The sequence below is a fragment of the Heteronotia binoei genome, chromosome 21 (genome assembly GCF_032191835.1).
Source record: "Heteronotia binoei isolate CCM8104 ecotype False Entrance Well chromosome 21, APGP_CSIRO_Hbin_v1, whole genome shotgun sequence".
NCBI classification, from domain to species: Eukaryota; Metazoa; Chordata; class Lepidosauria; order Squamata; family Gekkonidae; genus Heteronotia; species Heteronotia binoei.
Window position 1 is genome coordinate 56,574,330 of NC_083243.1, and position 19,410 is coordinate 56,593,739.

The following is a 19,410-nucleotide window of genomic DNA, read 5'->3' on the forward strand; positions in this document are numbered from 1 at the left end:
GTGACTTGGGCCTCCATATTCAAGGAGGGGTCCAAGATCACTCCAGAAATCTTAATGGACTGTGCCAGTGTCAGTGCCAGTGGTGCCCAATGAAGAGTGGAAAACCTGTGCCCCAATCCTGACCCCCTCCCCGCCCCAGCCACAGAACCTCCATCTTAGCTGGGTTCAGTTTCAACCTACTCTATTTCAACCATCCAACACAGCCTCCAAACCCTCAGCCAGGTTTTGTGGGGTAGTATCTGGGTGGCCATCAGTAACAGATACAGCTGGGGTGTTATTAGCATACCATCTGGGTGAAGGAATACATATAGAGAGAAGTGGAGAAAGTGAGAGAAGTGCCCCCTGAGGAACCCTATATATTATGGGGTGCCTAGAGGACATATTCTGTCCTAGTGCTACCCTTTGTCCCTGACCTTGGAGAAAGGAGGTAAGCCATTGAAGGGCTAACCCTTGAACTCCTATGTTAGTGAGAAGGTGGGTCATGAGATTGTAATTGACTGCTTCAAATGCTGCCATATTTACTATATATTGTTTTTACTTAATGAACTGCAGTAAGCATCAGAATGGACCACCCACTAGGACAATTAAGTGATTGTCTAGGGTGCCAGCAATCCAGGGGCACAGCATTGGGCATGTCTCCTAGTTCCCCCTGTGTGCCTCTTGGAGTCTCCAAGAGGTATGGGCTGAAGGGCTTTCTCCTTACTTTTGCACCCCTGAGAGGCACAGGTGGCAGAGCTTTGTCTTTAAGGATCTCCCCCCACAGCTCTCAGAGTTCCCAAGAGGCATGGATGGCAAGGCTTTCTACCTGCTTTTGCACCTCAGGAACACAAAAGCAAGGAAAGGATCTCCTAGTGCCTATCAGAGTCCCTGAGAGGCATGGGCAACGGGGCTTTCTCCCTGCCTTTGCATCCCTGAGGTGCAAAAGCATGGAAAGGATCTCTCCGCATGCCTCTTGGAGACTCTGAGAGGCACAGGCAGTGTGCCTTGCTTTTGCAGCCCTGAGTAGAGATTGGGCCCATAGGATAGAATGGAGTCCATTATATCCTATGGGCCCAAAGGGTAGTATGGAAAGATCAGGCTACTGCTGTGGCACAACCCCAGAGAAGGGGTTTATATTTTAAAACCCCTTCTGTAGTGTTGCTCCGCTGCAGCAGCTCAATCAGGTAGAATGGAGAGATTGGGTCCCAGAGGCCCCAGAGAAGAATTCTTATAGTTAGAGAAGAGGGGTGTGTGAGTAGTTAGCCTTGCCTAGGGTGCCAGACAGCTTAGGTCTGGCCCTGCTTAAGCAGGAAAGGCAACAAAGAATTTTCTTGATAAACAAATAGATAATATGAATATTGCTACTTATGGGAGGGAGCCTGTTATGCTGGGCCTTAGACCTGGGAGTTTTGGGGTTGAGGTTCCACCTCTTCCATGAACTGATAATGTATCTGTGGGCAAACCACTCTGTACTTTAGTTCTACTGTCTGCAAAATGGAATAATGGTTCATGCAAAAATTGTTCCAAATTTAAATGGTGCTATAAGGAGTCTGAATAATCATATGAGAATAAAATTGTAAGTATGGCTTATAAAATGGGGCCAGTGAAACTTTTAAAAGTCCTTATTTTGCATTTGATTAATCATAAACTATTTTTATAGGTTCCAAATTCAACGAGGAAAAATGGATCCAACTAGTTACAAGAGCTTGGGAGACAGTTTCAGGACCATATTCCGGACTGAAGGGTAAGAACAAAGACATTCTAATATTTATGCTAGCACTACTTTCCTGCTTTAAGGTCATTTTCATATTCTGTTATGTGGTCTTTCTATATCACACTATGATCAAAAACATTTTCACTGGCCTTTTATACCTGGAATCCAGATTGTGTCTTTTATTATAGCAAGTTATGCTGATTTGAGGTGCGACAGTCTTCATTAACGGCACTCATATGTTTTATATCACAAGACCCATATTTTAATGGAATATTAACTTATGTCAAACACAAAAAAATGACTATTCTTACAGCTAGAGATATATACATGTACAGTAAAAAAAACAGTCAGTATTTGGTGTTTTGAAATTTGTGAAAATAGAGGGAGGTTAAAAAAATGTTAATGGGCCCTTCATATCAATTGAAAAGTTTCTTAACCAACTAAGGTACTCCTCACATGTAGAGTTAAGCATGTGTCTAGGTTTTTATGTAGTGGGGGGTGAAGTGTTTAGAACATTTCCTAATTAACTATGAAAAAGATCTTATTTTATTAGCTGCTATTGAATGACGAGTTTTATGCAATACAGGTGCCTGAAGTAGTGTTGACATAGTGAGAATGCTGGTATACTGTAGAATGCCTAAACGTTCTTTTGGATTTTAAATATGGGTAAGATATTGAAATGTCTTGTTTCACTTACCTTGTGTTTATATAAGATGTGAGGAAAAATAAACAATCATTTTAAAGAAACATTTCCTGAGTTTAAATCAGAGATGCAGTCTAGAATCATTCCCCTGCTTAGCAGGAGGAGGAGAGCAACTACTCCTGGAGCTAGCAGCACTATTTTGGGACTACCCAGGTTTCTTGAAACTAGAAAAAGCACTATGATATCCCATAGCAGTATTGCAACTGCAAATGCTGACTTTTTTGGTTAAGACTAGGGTGCCAAGCCAAGTTTGGCAACTGGTGGGAAGGCGGGGTGGGAGGGGGGACATGGGGGAGGAATGTTGCCCACTTGAAGACATCACTTCCAGAGAGTACACAGAAGTTATAGTGGTAGCTCTAGAAACAGTTGTAAACTTACCATAGAGTTTCCAACAATGTCTAGACTTGCAGTCATTGCTTCCAGTAATTCCCAGACAGCATTGGTGAGTTTTTTAAATTAATATTTTATTTATTTTAATCCTCCCCACACACACTATTGCTCTAAGCAGCAAGGAATGGGAACTCAGAGCAGGGAGTCCCCACCTTGATTAGGGGCTTGGCAACTCTCTTTAAGACTGCAACTGACAGCATAGCCATAAAAGCAAATTGGACTTCAAATAGATTTGCCAGCTCTGGGTTGGGAAATACCTGGAGATTTTGGGGATGGAGCTTGAGGAGTGTGGGGTTCAAGGGGGGACTTCAATGGGATATTTCAGAAAGTCCACCTTCCAAAGTGGACATTTTTTCCAGGTGAGCTAATTTCTGTTGCCTGGAGATCAATTTGTAATCCCAGGAGATCTGTGGCCTCCACCTGGAGGTCAGAAACCCTAACCTGAATAAGGAATAGCACTATTGCAGCCAGTTTTTTCATGCCTCAAAACAAGGGTACCCAATCTTATTTAGCCTGTGGGCATTTTTGAAATTCTGAAACAGGGTAGAAGGTTCACCACTAAATGATGATCTTGGGGGAAGGCAATCACAAAATGGCTGCTAAGGGGGCAGGTGCTGCTCTTTGCTTTGGGAAAGAGAAATTGTTTGGTTTCATTTTAAAAGAAAGGGTTTGCAGACTATAATAGAGTTGCCAGATCCCTTCATCATGCCGGCACAGGGATTTTGGCCTGGAGTGAGAGGGGATGTTGTGTGACATACTGATGTGACCCAGAAGTGACATCAGCTATTCTGGGGATGATGCTTTGCTTTTTGGGCAACACTCTATGGTAAAATTGGCCTCAATCCATAGAGTTTTGCCCAAAAAATTGGCTTCAACCCATTGAGTTTTGCCCTCCAACATCACCAATGCACTGATGTAACTTTTGAGTGACACCAGTCGTCACATATGGTGTTACTGTTTGGTGGTGGGCAGGAACCCACAAAAGCAGGGGATCCCCCCACCTGGGGAATGGTATCCCTAGACTGAGGTTGCCAAACCCAAATGGAGAAGAAAGTTGAATCAATGACCAACCAAGGGTGGACAGCTGTGATGCACCTGCCCAGGATGAGTTCAGCACTTTACTGGACAGTAGGATCCCTAGAAGGTCCCTCCCCCATTTTGTTTCAAGTCCCAAGACTGAAGAAGTAAGTGGGCATCTGGAAACACACAGAATGTCATGCTGAAACTTGCTGACCATGTGGATGTGCACTAGTTTATATAATATGTGGGCCACATCTAAGCCTTCCACACATGTCCAATGACATTTAAATGCACCTACATGCTTACATATATTGTTGAAGAGTTAACACACCACTAGTAATGCCTGCTTGGGCTGCCATGCTAAAGCAACATGAATTTACCATACACATGATAAACATATTAAATGTCATGGAAAGCTTAAATGGGAAAGCAGTCCCATGGCCCATATTGCATATTTGCCAAGCCTGTATTAGTACAGAATCACAGTGCTGGTTCATAGAGTTTGTTTAATAGAGTTTGTTTTTCAAGCATTTTCCTCAAACATAGCTGTTCTTCTTGTAATGATTTCTAAGTCTGGGGAAAAATTACTTTAAGCAAGTTATTTGTTAGATTGGTAATAGACAATTTTAAAACAATATAAAAAACTTGCTAAGTCTTGGTATGGTGTAAAGAGGACAATAAGCTTTTGAAAAGCATCTGCTCCTAGGCTTCTCTCTGTCAACACCAAAGATTAGTGAATGTAACACTTACTCTTCTTACCCTGCAAACACAGGCGCTTTCTTGGGAGTGCTTGCTTACTCCTGGACAGCTCTTTGGTGGGCTTAGCCACTCCCAAACAATAAATGAAACTTTTGCACTGGTCTTCTTAGCCTGAGTAAGAGCTGCTTAAGAATCTGAAAACTGACCCCTGGCAGGCAGGAGTGTTGACAAGAAGAAAAAATAAAGAATTTTGTTTTCTTTTTCAGATCTTGGTATTCTCTGTCTAGAGAAAGAGTAGTGCTCTTGGGCAATTTTCAAATATTTTATTATGAATGATGTTGTTGGAAAAACTATGAAGAATAATAGGAGAAAATGGTCCCCCTTGAACAATTTAAAATTATGGCTATAAGATGCCAGAAGGTTTATTTTCTGTAGTGATCATGGTGTAAGATCTCACATGGACTTTAAACTTTCCATAGGCTGGATTGGGGGGAGGGGGTTATGCCAGTTTGTGGTAGGGTTACCAGCCGCAAAATAAAACCCGGAATTCTCTCCAAATGATGTCTGATCTCCAGAGATTATTTCCCTGCAGGAAATGGTAGCATGGTAGGGTGAACTTTATGGTATACCATAGAGTCTAGGTGAAACAGTCCTAAAGTGGCTACAGAGGATGAGACTTTCATTTCTCCTGTCGCATATTGTAGAGATTCTCTGGTATACCATCAAGACTCAGAGAAAATGATTGATTGTTGCCTCTAAAGACACTAAAGGCCAGAGGCTGGTTTGGAGCTGAGAGGGGGAATGGAACTGCTGATAGTCCTCTTATGGCTTTTCAGAGTGGATTTTTCTCCTTAATACTGAGACAAACCAGATGAGGATTTGGAGTGGTAATTTGAGTAGAAAATAACTAGATAACAGCTAGTGTACAGGATCAAAAGGTTAGAACAGAGGTATCAAACATGCGGCCTGAGGGACGAATCAGGTCCCCGAATGGCTCCTAACAGGCCTGCAAGCAACTGGCTGTCAACTGTTTCCTTCTTCATTTCTCTTGCTTCTTTCTGCATCACAGCTTGCTTTGCCAGGCTTGCTCAATCACACAGGCGTTATGGAGCAAAGATTTTATTTTCTCAATTGGCTGAGTTTCTCCCCTTGGAGAGGAAGGGTGGGAAAGAGAGCTTGCTTTGCCAGGCTCTCTCAATCACACAGCAGAACTACTGAGCCAAGCCTCTCTTCCCTCTATTGGCTGAGACTCCTCAAAGCAAGAGTTGTCAGTTATCGGAGACCGTTAAATAAACAAAACATTGCAAGAGTGCTAATGTTTTAAGCATGTTTCATTTTAAGTTTTTAAAAAATCCCTTGTGTTTGTCTGTGTCCTTTATAAAGTTTATATCTCCACTAACTGGCATTGCATTTTGTGACACACATAACCTGGCCCAACAAGGACTCAATTATGTCAGATGTGGACCTCCTAACAAATGAGTGTTGATACCCCTGGGTTAGAACAAAGCTGGAGTCCAGTAGCACCTTTAAGACTAACAAAGTTTATTCAGAATGTAAGCTTTTGTATCCATGAATATTTCATTGGACAATGAAATGGGGTACAGTGAGCAGTGCTACATATAGCTGGTGGGCAGTGATTAAGAATGCAAAGTAGTACAAAGTTAGAATCCAATGGCAAAACAGTGAAATTAACAATTTGAAAGAACTTTTGGTCAGGATAGCATTTGCATGGGAAAATAACAAAGGCAGTTACATGTCAGAATTGGAGATTTGGAAGCTTTTTGCTTTATTTGTGCTACTTAGAACCCTAAATGAGGGCATGAATATAGTGATAATTGCACTCAGGAGAGTCACAACATTATTTATTTATTTATTGTATTTATATCCCGCCCTCCCCGCCAAAGCAGGCTCAGGGTGGCTTACAACAATAAAAACATATTAAAACAATTTGGTGCTAATGGTAAATTCCAATAACTTCAGTCTTCTTGAGTATTCTCATATGTAGCTATCAATTAAAAGCAAGTTGAAACAAAGCTGTCTTGCAAGCCTTGTGGAACTGGACAAGGTCCCACAAGGCTCTTCCTTCTTCCGGAAGTTGGTTCCACCAGTAGGGGGCTGCTATAGAGAAGGCTGTCTCCTGAGTGGTCTTCAAAGGAGTTTAACAAACAAACCAACACACACATGACATAATGAACCCAACAAAATACACACACATTGTAACAAGGCACACAAAAGCTCATACCTTGAATAAAACTTCATTGATTTTAAAGGTGCTTTGTGTTTCTCCCATGCAATTGAGGCAGCTGAGCAAAGGGGATGAAGGGGAGGGGCCTGGAAGGGAAGAAAGGCTTGCCTTTGTCTCCTATGCAGTTGAATGAATCTGGCCAGAAAGCAAGCTCTGGCTCATTCCCTCCCTCTCCCTGGAAGGAGGGGGGAGGTGCATTGACCAATGCAGTGCATGCATTTATCAATGCAGGTGTGAGGGACAGTCAGGGTCAGCATGGTAAAAGTGACCACTTTGAATTTTTTGTCCCCTTTACCCAGTGCCTCAGAGAACCAGAAAATAATCTTGTCAGAAAATGAACGAAGCACTAAGGCGGTTTAAAATTAAAAACCAAAACATTAAGTTTATTCATTTACAGAAGGCAAGGAAGGGAGTAAATAAAAATTATTGGCTGATTATTAAATCAGTTGGCAGGCAGGAGTTATAAAATGATAGATGATCTCTGAACACTATAGAAGTTGGCAGACTGAAGTAATATAAAATAAAACAAACAAGTAGTGTTTCCCTAACACTAGAAAACACTCTTATCAGAGAACAATTATAAAACTATTCTCAGGATTCTTAAACATAAAACCTACACACTCTTTGTCATTCCACTCAGAGGACCCGAGTGCTATCACACCAGCACCTCAATTCCCTGTGTTCAGTCCCACACAACTAGTATCTCTGTCTGACTTCTGGGATTTCTTCACAGCCACGAGAACCTTAGCCTCTCTCCTAATGTGTTTGTGTTCCGAACCAGGAGTCTGCCCTGTAGCACCAACAGAACTCCTCAGCAGAGCTCTCTACTCAGAGAGTTTTCCCCCAGAAAGAGCCTGGTTTTGCACCTTCTCACAAATAAAGCTCTCTCTCAGACAGAAACTATAATCCAGCAGTTCTGTCTCAAGGAACTAAACTGACAGACGGCTCTTCATTCCTTTCTCAGTCGATCTCACAACTGAACTAACTCTTAGGAGAGATTCCCCCCCTCCCTGCTAGCCTCCTTCCAATAGATGTATTTGTCTCCATGGAAGTGACTCACCCAATCAGAGTGAGCTGTCCTCCGCTCATGCAGGCTAACTGCTTTAGTCCACCACAGTAGGTTTGCCTATTTATGTTTCCTCTGTGACTGAGAGAGTCTGGCAAAGCAAGCTGAAATTCAACAGTAGCAGAACTGGAGAAGGAAGCAGGAGATGTGGTTGTTCAAGGGCCATACAGGAGCCCTGTGGTGGCTGGATCCAGTCGATGACATGTTTGACACCCCAGGAGAATCAATAGGGATGCCATTCCTGTCCCTAACCTGGACCTGAACCCAGATTGAAATTAGTCTAGATGAGACCCTAGCATTCTAGTGGGGGGGGAGAGAGATTTTTTGCAATCAAGGCAGATAAGCAGACTGGTTTAGAAGCATGTATGCTTATGGACACTACCACTTTTCTATTTAAAATAATATTTCTTGATTTAGATGTATTCATATTTTTAAGGGGGAATGGCATTTTTGGCACATGTGCAATTCAAAACTGCCTTATTAAGTATATAATATTTTATTTGGATATCTGTGGCCAAATACAAAGACATAAAATATGAAGCAGTTCATAAACAGTAGAAAGAAAAATAAACATTCTTTCTCTCTCTCTCTCTCTCTCTCTCATTAGAACTCTGCAGCTAAGCAAGGAAACTCTAACCACTAGACAGACACAATCAGACTTTTTCCCAACGCCACTGACTGGTAGTTTTTCATCAACATTACCCCCTTTTAGACAAGTGACTGAACATATACGTCCCTACATATGAATAGTAATTAACTTAAGCACTTAAAATGCAAAAACATTACCTGATTTTTCCAGGTGGCTGTATGAAGGCATAAAAGGTCATGTTGTGTGTTCTTTACCAGCTATATTAAGCAAGCACCTGCTTTTTTGCTTGGGTTAGGGAGGATGACATGAACCAGTTGTTAAATATAAAAGCATTTCAGTTGAACAAACATTTGTAATGTGGATTAAAATAACATGAAAGGAACCATTAAACATAGGGTGCTCTTTGCAGTGTTGCTAATTCATGAAATCATAGAAGCGAAGCCAAGCAGATGCCCCGAATTCAGATGCTGAGTGGGTTGTAGGGATGTGCACACTATTCAGATTTGATCTTGGCTTGTTTTGTTGATTAACATTTTTGTTTAGGATCTTTAATATTATTAAATATCAGTTTCAGGTTTGTAACTGAGTGTTGATCTGATGCTTCTCTGGTCTCGTTGTTTGGGTTCTTTTTGAGGGGGGTGGTGCTTAGAAGCCCTTGATTACCCTACAGAGCAAGGGCACTGCATTTCTAAGGTACAGGTGGAGGGGGAACAGAGTGCTTCTTTGGCTGCCTTCCCAAGTGTCATCATGACAACTCTTCCTGCCTTACAGCATATATAAGCAAATCCTTTTCCTCTTTCCCACAGTGTACGGAATGTGGAGGACTGCATCAGAGGTGAAGGACAAAAACCTCTGCCTCTATATTCCCTGCTGCACCTTCTGCTATGACGCCATTGGCTCCTATCATCCATGTAACACCCATTAGCTAGAGAGGACCATCAGAAAGCAGAATACAACCAGACACATTGCTGGGCCCTGAGCAAAATGGTCAGAATGGCCTAGTAGAATTGGAAGATATTTCATGTGTGTTAGTTACACTTCCTAGGCTAAAACAGATTTTAATTATTTTACAAATCATAGGAGCCCTCCATGCTGTATGCAGCCTCTAGTAATAAGCAGTTTATTGGGTAGTTCCCTGGATTATATTCTGATAATGCTCCTGTCAGTGTTAACCAATATACTTTGTTGCTGGTAAATGAGAGGGAAAGCCCACCCCTCTCACCTTCCAAACTCTCCTTCCCTCTTCTCCCTTCAGGACAACAATGTATTTTGTTGGTAGTCACAATGAGAATGCTGTCACTGTAAAATCAAGCAGTCAAGTCCAAATTCAAAAGCCAATGAATTTAATTACCAAAACTGGTATGGTAAAATACAGACTAAGTCCAGGGAGCAAAAGCATCCTATCTTTGGTGGATTGTTGGCATGGCTGGACAGGACCAAAAATAAGACCCATGAAAGCCTGGAGCAGTCTTGAGATGACAATGTACCTGGGGAATTCAGGAGCAAGTCTTGAGATGACAATGTACCTGGTGAGGAAAGAAAGCTCACCCACAGCATGATACAAGTTTTGGTGCATGCCCAAAAGACACAGGGAGCTTTGGAAGATACAAGTGTAATGATATACTCATGGATCCTTTGGCTGGCTATATGAGTGCATGGTTAGAGGGATTTATGTTCCTGTTGTATGGCTGCCCGGTCCAACTCAGGAAATATTTGAGGAATTTGGGGGTGGAGCCAGGAGACTAAATGAAAGTGAAATTTGTCATTCCCCCACAAGTCCCCTTGTCAGGCTTTGGAAGCATTTTCAAGCTTTTTTAGGGAACATGCACACACACTCACAAAGCTGCCAAAATAAATAGAGTTTGCAAGCCAACACTTTTATGATATCACTGGGTCAATTTATTCATTGAAGTTGCTGAATCTAACCATCTCCTGTATTTCAGCCAGCTTCTTCAGACAGGAACAGGAAAGGAGAGCAGCCTAGAGGTGGAGTTTTTTTCCATCCCATAATCAGGATCTAGCTAACTCTTTCGTATTCCTTTTACTATAGAAATGACATTTGAAGCAAATGCAAAATACAGGGACTCTGTTCTCTGCCTTTCTCACAGCTTCACAGACTCACGACTCTGCCTGTTTGCCCCACTCCCTGCTTTCCTGCTGCTGAGATTTAAAGGCACACACATGTTCCAAAACACAAACAGTTGCAAGCATCTTTTAAAACACAAACAGTTGCGAGCATCTTCTAAGCCTGATGGCTGTTGGGATGGGGTTTTCCCCTGGCAGTGGGGAGGAGCCTGTAAAACTGGAGGGTCCCCTGCTGGGACATAGGAACTATCCTGTTGCCCTATGGCTTAGGTGTGAGGTCTCTTGAGGTTGATTAGTTTACAGAATAGCAGCTATGTTAACAGTACTGTTATAAAGATACATAGTCCCTTCAGTTCAAAGTAGGTGATAGCCATTTCTCCTAGAAAGAGGGAAATGATCATTAGTTATCTACATGTGTTAATTGCATTCATTTCCATCTGAGTGCTTAAAAATAAAATAAAGAAATTACTAAATGAAAGGTAAGATTAATTCAAAATAATAAACTTTGTGGTAAAATCAGATAGAATCCTATATAGTGAAGGTCACAAGTATTTTATTTATAGGTAGAACTTACATCTGAGGATTTGCATGGGGTTAACTGGTGTCCCTCTCTACATAAGGCCGAATTTCCTTCACAGATTGTGAGATTGCCAAATTAAGACCCAACTACTTCCTCACTTCCAATTGTTTCCTCTAACCAGGGCTTTTTTTTAGCAGGAACGCACAGGAACGGAGTTCTGGCTGGCTTGGTGTCAGGGGTGTGGCCTAATATGCAAATGAGTCCCTGCTGGGCTTTTTCTACAAAAAAGCCCTATGTGAAACAATGATGATGTCATGAGGTGTAACCTGATATGCAAATGAGTTCCTGCTGGGTTTTTTCTACCAAAAAACCACTGCCTCTTACTACTAAGCCACATTTTTCTGGGCCTGATTTTGATCTGACTTTGCTTGTATGGCTGTTGTCAGAAATCATCAGATGATGATCAGAAGACCTTAACGCTGGGTTTCATACAAAGCTTTTCTTTTTATATAGAAAATGGTATTCTGCTTTCTATGTAATTGAAATGTATGTTGAAATATGTGGTCATCAAACCTTGATCAGTTGCCAGGAACATGCAGCTGCAGTCCCCCCACCCCCACTGGTAAATACCATGTTGACAGTATTTCCCATATGACTTGTCTCATAAAAATGAAATTGAGTGCATAAATAAAATATATACTAGCAGAATGGGAAGTGAAAATGGCCCTGGAAGAAGCCTAACGGAGCAGTTCCTCTGGTGCCACTGAAATTAGTGGAACTGACAGTGGACATTGGCTCACCCTTTGCCTAGGGTTGCCAATCCTACCACTATGGTGAAAGGCTCTCACCAATCATTGCTGGGAACAGTGGTGGGAGAAAAATAAAAAATAATAAAGCTGCAGGCCTCTATGTGATGGGTAGCTATAGTTTCCAGCAATTCCAGCTCTATAGTTTCCAGCAATTCCTAGAGCTACCCACTGTCACTTTCAGGAACAACCTGAAAAGCGACACATGCTCATGTCCCAGCTTATCCCAGCTCAAACTGGCAGCAGTGCAGAATGAAACAATTGGTGAGTTGACCCTGATTACCAATGGAGGGGCTGAGCCAAGTAGCCCCTTGAAGCACTGCAGAGCCTTTGTCTCCCAGATAGGCTAACCACAGTACCACTTTGGTTCTAATAGGACAGGTCAGAGGTGGTCAACGGTAGCTCTCCAGATGTTTTTTTGCCTACAACTCCCATCAACCCCAGCCATTGGCCATGCTGGCTGGGGCTGATGGGAGCTGTAGGCAAAAAACATCTGGAGAGCTACCATTGGCCACCCCTGGGATAGGTCAAACTATATATATTTGGTTAAGTGCTTTGATGAAGAAAGGGTATTTGTAGCCTGGTCACTTTCAATTTTTTTAACATGGCAAAATCTTTGGTCTTCAGTCTAATTGTAAATATTGCCAGATTCTTTAAATTAGGCACCGTTTCCTTCCTTTAGCCAAAAACAGCTACAGACCTACCCAAAAGTAACTCTGGCCTACAAATCTCTAGGGAAAATATATATTTTTTTCATTCTCTGGGGGAAGAGGAAAAAGAGGTAAAGAGAACCATCTGCTTCTATTCATAATGTAAGGTCAATAAGCAAGATTAAGACTCTGGGGCCCCATATTTGACCTGTAGGTCTTGTTTTATACCATGCCAACACTCATATGCACAGCTGGGCTTACTCAAATGCAAAATAATCATGAACTACTAAATATTCCTAAATAAAAAAAACTTTTTCAGCTATGTTCCCTAAAATGACCTGTCAGCTAGGGTTGCCAGCTCTGGATTGGAAAATTCCTGGAGATTTGGGGGTGGATGCTGAAGAGGCTTGGGTTTGAGGAGGGGAGGAACCTCAGCAGGATATAATGCCATACAGTCATCTTCTGTAGCAGTCATTTTCTCCAGGGGAACTAATCTCTATAGTTTGGGGGTCAGTTGTAATTCCAGGCAATCTCAATGACCCACCTGGAGACTGGCAACCCTAAACCACAATGTATTCTGTAGTTTATTGCTGAAAAGGTTGCATAGCATTTTGCAGACTTGCTTACTTAAAGAGTTAAACATAAAGTTTAGTCAGCTAACTTTAAGAGTTATCTATACCCAGGTACCAAAAAAAAAAAAAAAAATCCTAGAAACAGATCTGAAGTTGCTTCTGTTCTAGACCTTTTTTAAACCTAAGGCTTCTAAAACAAGGTAATTGGCACTAAGCATTTAAGAATGTTTTAGGATCCATGAATTGGAGGGGGAAAATGCTCGTATGATGACCAGAAGGCAAAAGAAGTTTTTCTTTGTGCTCATGGTGACCTTTTAATGCCAGGTTGTGGGCAGTAATGTAGAGGGGGCACAATGCCAGCTATGATGTCATATCACTTCCAGGTTAAAACAATGGAAGTAAGTAGTTCTAGGAATTGGCAGAAACTCTGTGACAGTTCCTAGACATATCCCAGGGGTGGCCATCGGTAGCTCTCCAGATGTTTTTTGCCTACAACTCCCATCAGCCCTAGCCAGCATGGCCAATGGCTGGGGCTGATGGGAGTTGCAGGCAAAAAACATATGGAGAGCTACCTATCCTATGTCACTTCTGTTTGTTTTTTAAAAAAACTGGAAGTAGTGTATCATTGCACGTGATGCTGCAAGATTTGCTTTTTCTCTCTCTGCCTCTTGGAGCAATAGTGGGCAAAAGGAGCAGGGGAAATGGGGCCCCTATTTTAATAGTTGTGCAGTTGTAAAAGAAAAAGCAGCTGTGGGTGCTGTGGCAATGCTGAAGAGCTGAGCATGTTTGTGACGTGACAATCATATGCATTTTTCTTCTTCTGCCTTAGTTTTGCAGAAAACTACACACACACTGCTAGGTCATGTAAAAGAGAGCCAATGTTGTGGTGTAGTGGTTACAAAGTGCCTAAAACAGTGGAGATCTGGGTTGAAATTCACTCTTTTCCATGGAGTTCACTGACTTTGGGCCAGTTTACCCCACCAGAATTAAATGGACAATGGGAGAATAATTACTGTGGAATTAAAATGTGATAAGGAGATAGGTAGATAGATCAATAGATGTGTGCATGCCCCTTTAGATCCTTAATATTGCTTCTGAAAGCTTCAATAATGGAAATTTTAACAAATAAAATAAATGCAGCATTTTCCAAAGCCTTCATTTGCCTCCATATGCTGGCCAGTACAAAAACAAAATATCTGAAGTACTGTCTGGGTAGAAATAAATTGTCCCAACAGGGAATTAAATCTTCAAAGTAGGAGTCATCCCTTGAACTTTGTCCATGTATTACAAGAAAACGGGAGCCACAAAACATAAAATTTAATTGAGACTTACTAGAGTCAAGCTATGTCTAACAGAGTATTAAAGGTCACATTAGCTTTCTGTTAAAGAGCAGCAGATGAGGCCCTTTGCAAAATTCCTGTGGAACTTTCCAGTCTGTGCTGATGACATAATAACCATCCTCAAGTAAACTTTTTGTTGAGTTGCTCCAAAATAAAGACTTTACGGCTGGATCTGTCTTTCACAAGGCTTAAAAGTTGATGTGTATTCTTTTGACAAAAGTGCTAGAGCCACAACAATATATCTGTTTATTGAGGACTGACAGGTTTATAGCCAACATAAACATAATCTGATGTTTATTTGAGAAAAAAATTGAAATTGAGGATTACCCAAGAATGTTGACCAGAGGAAATCCTTTTAGCCTTTTCAGATTCTTCATATGACGGCCTGAATTTTTTGTATTTATCGCAGTATACCCCTATATGTAGTAGTTCTTCTGTCAATTCTTTAGAAGCTGAACCAATTTTAAAAGGGTAAATACACGAATCTTTTACAGTGCAATCCTGTGCAGAGTTACTCCTGTCTAACCCCATGGATTTCAATGGACTTAAACTAGAGTAACTCTTCACAGGGCATTGCTGTTGTGTTCTGTTCAAATGTGCCATTTTAGTTGCATGTTCTAGCAAATTTATTTTTTATTTATTTATTTTTCGTATTTATATCCCGCCCTCCTCGCCAAAGCAGGCTCAAGGTGGCTAACAATATTGAATATCCACAATAAAACAATACAACCATAAAATAGTAAAAACAGTTACAATAAGATCAGTTAAATTAACAATTGCACTTTAAAATATTAAACAATTTTAAAACAGTTTTGGTACTAAGTTCCATACCATGATGTTAAGCAACTCTGTACTTTAGTTGAAGGCCATTAGAAATAGTGTTGTTTTGCAGGCCTTGCGGAATTGGGCGAGATCCCACAAGGCTCTAACATCATCTGGGAGTTGGTTCCACCAGTGGGGGGGCCGCAGTAGAGAACGCTCGTTCTCTGGTAGCCTTCAATCTTGCCTCCCTCGGCCTGGGGATTTCTAATAGGTTTTGTGATCCAGATCTCAGTACCCTCTGAGGAATATATGGGGAGAGACAGTGCCTAAGGTAGACAGGTCCTCGACCATATAGGGCTTTAAAGGTAATAACCAGCACCTTGTAGCGAATCCGGAACACTATTGGCAGCCAATGCAGTCTCTGCAGCCCCGGCTGCACATGATCCCAAATAGAAAGACCCAGTAACAGCCTGCCTGCAGCATTCTGCACCAGCTGCAGCTTCTGGATTCAAGACATGGGCAGTCCCATGTAGACGGCATTACAGTAGTCCAGTCTTGAGGTGACCGTAGCATGAATCACTGTTGCTAAGTTGCTGTGCTCTAGGAAGGGTGCCAGCTGTCATGCCTGCCTAAGATGGAAAAGGCGGATGTCGCAATTTCCCTTCCCAGGCCACCGCGACTCAGACAAAGAACTTCTGTCTTTGTTGGATTCAGCTTCAGACGACTCAGCCTGAGCCACTCCACCATGGCTTGTAACGCCGGAGCCAATTTTTCTGGGGCGGAGGCAGGCCGGCCATCCATCAGCAAATAAAGCTGGGTGTCATCTGCATACTGATGGCAACCCAGCCCAAATCTCCTGACAATCTGGGCAAGAGGGCACATATAGATATTAAACAACATCGGGGAAAGCACCACCCCCTGAGACACTCCACAATTAAGCGGATGCCTCTGGGACGATCGTCCCCCGATCTCCACCCTTTGTCTCTGATCACAGAGAAAGGAGAAAAGCCATTGTAAGGCTAACCCCTGAATCCCCACATCAGCGAGGCGGTGGACCAGCAACTGATGGTCGACCATGTTGAACGCCGCCGACAGGTCCAACAACAACAGTACTGCTGACCCACCTCAATCCAGTTGTTGCTGGAGATCATCTACTAAGGCGACCAGCACCATCTCCTTCCCATGGCCCGGACGAAAGCCAGACTGGTGTGGGTCTAGGACGGAAGCATCCTCCAGGAAGCTCTGCAACTGTAGCGCTACTGCCCTCTCGATAATTTTACCCAGAAAGGGTAAATTGGAGACCAGCCGGTAGTGCGCCAATTCAGCCGGGTCTAATGTTGTTTTTTTCAAGAGGGGATGGACTATCGCCTCTTTAAGAGGTGCTGGAAAAGCCCATCCGAGAGGGACCTATTTACAGTATCCCATACAGGATATTGAAGCTCCATCCAGCAAGCTTTAATCAGCCAGGATGGGCAAGGGTCCAAATTGCATGTTGTTGGGCGTACAGTTGCGAGGATTCTGCCAACTTCCTCCAAGCTGAGTGTTGCAAAGCTGTCTAAAGCTGATCCCGAAAACAGGCACGGAGCCTCGAGTTCACTTACTGTTTCATTTGTGGTAGGGAGGTCACAGCGAAGCAACGAGACTTTATCTGTAAAAAATGTTGCAAAACCCTCACAGCCAATTTCCAATTCCCTATAGTTTAGTGTACCTTGTGACAGAGTTGTAAGAGACCGAATAATACTAAATAATTGTGCTGAGCGTGAATTCACGGATCCAATCTTGGCCACAAAGCACATTTTCTTTGTGGCCTTGACTGCCATCTCATAGGATCTCATATACTCTCTATAAGATGCTCTGGTTGCTTTGTCGTGAGTCCGCCACCATTGCGTCTCTAGTCGTCTGAGCCTCCATTTCATTGATCGCAAATCCACATTATACCACGGTGCCATCTTTTTACGGGGGCGCAGAGGACACCGAGGAGCGATCTCATCAATGGCCACGGTGAGCCGATTTTGCCATAGCTCAACCATGTTATTGAGCGAGTCGCCGGGGGTCAGGGATCATGCAGTTCCCTCTGGAACTGTAGTGTCTCCATTAGGTTCCCTGGGCAAGCTAAAATACTCTCGTCACCTAAACAGGTTTGGGGTGGCACATCAAAGCAGGCCTTCAGGGCATAGTGGTCTGACCATGGCATTGCATCAGCAGTAATTCGGGTCACTGTAACCCTTGACGCAAAGTTCAAATCCAGCATGTGCCCGGCCTGATGAGTGGGTATGGCTACAAATTGAGAGAGTCCTAGCGTAGCCATGGATGACACTAGGTCCGTCGCCTGATTGGAGCTCGCGTCATCGGTATGGACGTTGAAATCACCCAGGATTAGAAGCCTTGGGTGTTCCAACGCCCAGCCTGTTGCGGCCTCCATCAGGAGCGGTAAGGCGCTAGCTGGTGTGTTAGGCAATCGGTACACCAGCCAGATCACCAACGCCTCTCCCACATCCCACTTCAGACCCGCACATTCGATGCCGTCGATCTCTGGCTTCGGTAGCGCCCGGAAGGAGTAAGCCTCCCTTATGAATAGTGCCACTCCTCCTCCTGCCCACTAATCCGTGACTGGTGAAAGACTGAGTATCCTGGGGGATACCTGGGAGAGGGCTACCGTCTCCCCATCACGTACCCAGGTCTCAGTCACGCATGCCAGGTCAATATCCTGTTCACACAGGAAGTCCCGAAGGATCGCGGTCTTATTATTTATGGACCTGGCATTGCATAACACCAGTGACGAAGGTGGGTAGTTAGGAACATAAGAACATAAGAGAAGCCATGTTGGATCAGGCCAACGGCCCATCCAGTCCAACACTCTGTGTCACACAGTGGCAAAAAAATTTATATATACACACACACTGTGGCTAATAGCCACTGATGGACCTGTGCTCCATATTTTTATCTAAACCCCTCTTGAAGGTGGCTATACTTGTGGCCGCCACCACCTCCTGTGGCAGTGAATTCCACATGTTAATCACCCTTTGGGTGAAGAAGTACTTCCTTTTATCCATTTTAACCTGTCTGCTCAGCAATTTCATCGAATGCCCACGAGTTCTTGTATTGTGACAAAGGGAGAAAAGTACTTCTTTCTCTACTTTCTCCATCCCATGCATTATTTTGTAAACCTCTATCATGTCACCCCGCAGTCGACGTTTCTCCAAGCTAAAGAGTCCCAAGCGTTTCAACCTTTCTTCAGAGGGAAAGTGTTCCAGCCCTTTAATCATTCTAGTTGTCCTTTTCTGGACTTTCTCCAATGCTATAATATCCTTTTTGAGGTGCGGCGACCAGAACTGCACACAGTACTCCAAATGAGACCGCACCATCGATTTATACAGGGGCATTATGATACTGGCTGATTTGTTTTCAATTCCCTTCCTAATAATTCCCAGCATGGCGTTGGCCTTTTTTATTGCAAACGCACACTGTCTTGACATCTTCAGTAAGTTATCTACCACGACCCCAAGATCTCTCTCATGGTCAGTCTCTGCCAGTTCCCATCAACTTGTATTTGTAGCTGGGATTCTTGGCCCCATTGTGCATTGCTTTACACTTGGCCACATTGAACCGCATCTGCCACGTTGACGCCCACTCACCCAGCCTCAACAGATCCCTTTGGAGTTCCTCACAATCCTCTCTGGTTCTCACCACCCTGAACAATTTAGTGTCATCCGCAAACTTGGCCACTTTGCTGCTCACTCCCAACTCATTTATGAACAAGTTAAAGAGCATGGGACCCAGTACCGAGCTCTGCGACACCCCACTGCTTACCGTCCTCCACTGCGAAGACTGCCCATTTATACTCACTCTCTGCTTCCTATTACTCAGCCAGTTTTTGATCCACAAGAGGACCTGTCCTTTTACTCCAGGTCTCTCAAGCTTTCTAAGGAGCCTTTGATGAGGAACTTTATCAAAAGCTTTCTGGAAGTCAAGGTAAACAACATCTATTGGGTCTCCTTTGTCCACATGTTTGTTCACCCCCTCAAAGAAATGTAACAGGTTAGTGAGGCAAGATGTTCCCTTGCAGAACCCATGCTGAGTCTTCCTCAATAACCCGTGTTCATCAATGTGCCTACTCATTCTGTCCTTGATAATGGTTTCTACCAACTTTCCCAGTATTGAAGTCAGACTGACCGGCCTGTAATTTCCCAGATCTCCTCTGGAACCCTTTTTAAAGATGGGGGTGACATTTGCTACCTCAGGAACGGAGGCAGATTTCAATGAAAGATTA

At 43.1% G+C, this 19,410-nt stretch overlaps 1 protein-coding gene across 3 annotated transcripts in view; it reads left to right on the plus strand.

Annotated features, from left to right (window-relative positions):
- SLC25A21 (solute carrier family 25 member 21) overlaps positions 1-19,410 on the plus strand; it is a 588,543-nt gene that overhangs the window by 403,802 nt on the left and 165,331 nt on the right. For all 3 annotated transcript variants that reach the window (XM_060262736.1, XM_060262738.1, XM_060262737.1), the window contains exon 3: positions 1,640-1,723. In XM_060262736.1, the coding sequence (XP_060118719.1) occupies positions 1,640-1,723 (84 nt within the window). The remainder of the gene's footprint in view (positions 1-1,639; positions 1,724-19,410) is intronic.